The 2,214-nt window shown below is 54.4% G+C and overlaps 1 protein-coding gene across 1 annotated transcript; it reads left to right on the top strand.

The window, feature by feature from the left end:
- The first annotated feature begins 749 nt into the window (after positions 1 to 749).
- Positions 750 to 1,952, top strand: LOC109746882 (uncharacterized). The gene has a single exon (XM_020305979.2). The coding sequence runs from the start codon at positions 897 to 899 to the stop codon at positions 1,560 to 1,562; it is 666 nt and encodes a 221-aa protein (XP_020161568.1). The 5' UTR covers positions 750 to 896; the 3' UTR covers positions 1,563 to 1,952.
- Positions 1,953 to 2,214: the final 262 nt, after the last annotated feature.

A 2,214-nucleotide genomic window follows, 5' to 3' on the forward strand; every position in this document is an offset into this window, starting at 1 on the left:
AAATAGTTGAACTTCTTAAAAATCATCTGATTTGAATGTCACATATAGAACTTGTTAAAAATAGCCGCCCTCCTTGCTGTGCAGCACGCGCACGAGCGCCTTCTCCACTACCTCGGCGGTGACGGCGGCGACTCCGAGTCGCGCAGCGCGGCGGCCGACGGGGTGGTAGCGGAGCAAGCGCAGGGAGACTGGTGCAACGTGCAATGTCGGACCGGTTAAAAATCACCCCTATTTGAATGTAATATAAAGAACTTTGCAATATAATGTATAGAACTTGTAAAAAATAGGGCATTCGTACATTCAGTCTAGCTTTGCTATTAAAATTTATTTATATTACTACTAGTAATTATTCTAAATGTATTTGCAATGTGAAGATCACTTAACGCATAGCTTGTTGCATGTACATAAAACTACAAGTATGGGCGTCTCAATGCTAAAAACTGCCAAGTGCTGGCTTGCTTTCACTTTAGATCAATCCCCTCCATTGAATGTAAAACCAACGCTGGATTGGTGGCCGCATGTTAAGTCACCTGATCCCAGTCCGTGGGCTTGGGACTTGGGTTTCGGAATGCTTCCGGTGTGCCAGGCTGGCGAGGTGGGCCCCGCGGCCGTAACCGATTATTTACCTGGCGCGCCGCCGAACAGAAAGGATGGGGAAAATGACGAGCGGCTAAAAATCTCAAAATTGCTGTCAGTGACACAGTAATACGGCCGATACCGCTTGGCTTCTCTCCCAAGACACGGTAACAAAGCACATTTCACCTCGCCGCCGGCCCGGCCCGTCCCGTCCCTATAAATTCCCCTCTCTCCCCTCCTTCCCCGTCTTATTCTACATCCACATTCCACACCCATCACGCTCGCGAAGCAGGAGGGAGAGAGACCGGCGAGCGGCGGCAATGGCGAACGCGAATCGGTGGTGGGCGGCAGCGAATGTGGTGTCGCAAGCCTTCGCGCAAGCTGTCGGCATCCCGGAAGAAGTCCTCAGGTCGATCAACCTCGCCATCGCCAAGCTCGAGGCGCGAGCCGGGTTGCTGCGCGCGATCCGCGACGGCGCCACCCTCGAGGAGGCGACCGCAGGCTACGTCGAGCCGGGTCCCGCCGGGGTCCTCCCCGCCGCGCTCCTCGAGGACGCCCGGCGCGGCATCAAGCGCCGCCGCTCGCTCCACGCCTTGGCCCGCGGCCTCCCCCTCTGCGCCCATGCACTGGGCCGGGCACCCGACGCGGAGACGAGCCAGAGATGGGAGAGCTGCAACGTCGCCGCGCTCACCTACGCCCGCCGCGCGCAGATGAGGCTGCGCAACGCCGCGTCCTTCTACATAGCGGCCATGGACGCCATCGACTTGGCCTCGGTGCTTCCGTTCGGAGCCCCGCTCCGCGTCGCCTGGATGGGGGCGGCCGAGCGGCTCACGAGGCTTGCCGCCAGGGAGGCCACCATGGCGCGCGACAACATGGTCATGATGGGGCTAGCCGTTGCTCAGCAGGCCTGGATCGCCATGGCCATGATGGGGCCTGCGCCAGGCGCGCTCGGCGGAGGAATCAACAACCAAGTCCATCACCAGTAAGCCTCTGTTTCCATTCCTTCCTGCATTCCTGCGCCCCGGAGAGAGATTTTCGCAAGAGCTTCTGTACGGTGTCGGTGTGTGGGACTCGAAACTCTTGATGAGTTGGTGTGTCAGATGAACACGTCTCCGCTTCTTCTAGTACTATACGTACATTGGTTGTTAATAGTTGTATAGATTAGGTGATTTGTGCTCTAGAATGTCTGGCGTTCACCTGATGCAATCCGGTCTGTCCGCCGTCAGATTCTCCGGCTGACCAATGCAATGCCAACGTGAACACGTGTACTTTGAAACTGTTGCTGCTCGGTTTCTCGTTGAATCTCGAATTTGGGTGATCGTCTGCTGCGTTGCACGTTTTGTTTGGCCAAAGAAATGTAAATGCGCTTGATCGTCTACATGTGTTCATATCCAAAATTTCAGTTGATTCAGCATGATAATTTGATGGCCATTTTTATCATATTATACCTGATGTTTGGCTGCAGGCAGTTCCCCGTCTAAGTGTCAAGATATGCAAATTCTGGCCATTAGACCACCATGATAAGTTGAGTTGATAGCCGACGTTTTTATTATTCTCTTCTGTTGGGATAGTTCCCTTCCATTTCACTGGTTTGTACAAAGCCTCACACAGTCTTTGCTCATGACTTTGGCTTACTGG

Source organism: Aegilops tauschii, chromosome 1, assembly GCF_002575655.3.
Source record: "Aegilops tauschii subsp. strangulata cultivar AL8/78 chromosome 1, Aet v6.0, whole genome shotgun sequence".
NCBI lineage: Eukaryota > Viridiplantae > Streptophyta > Magnoliopsida > Poales > Poaceae > Aegilops > Aegilops tauschii.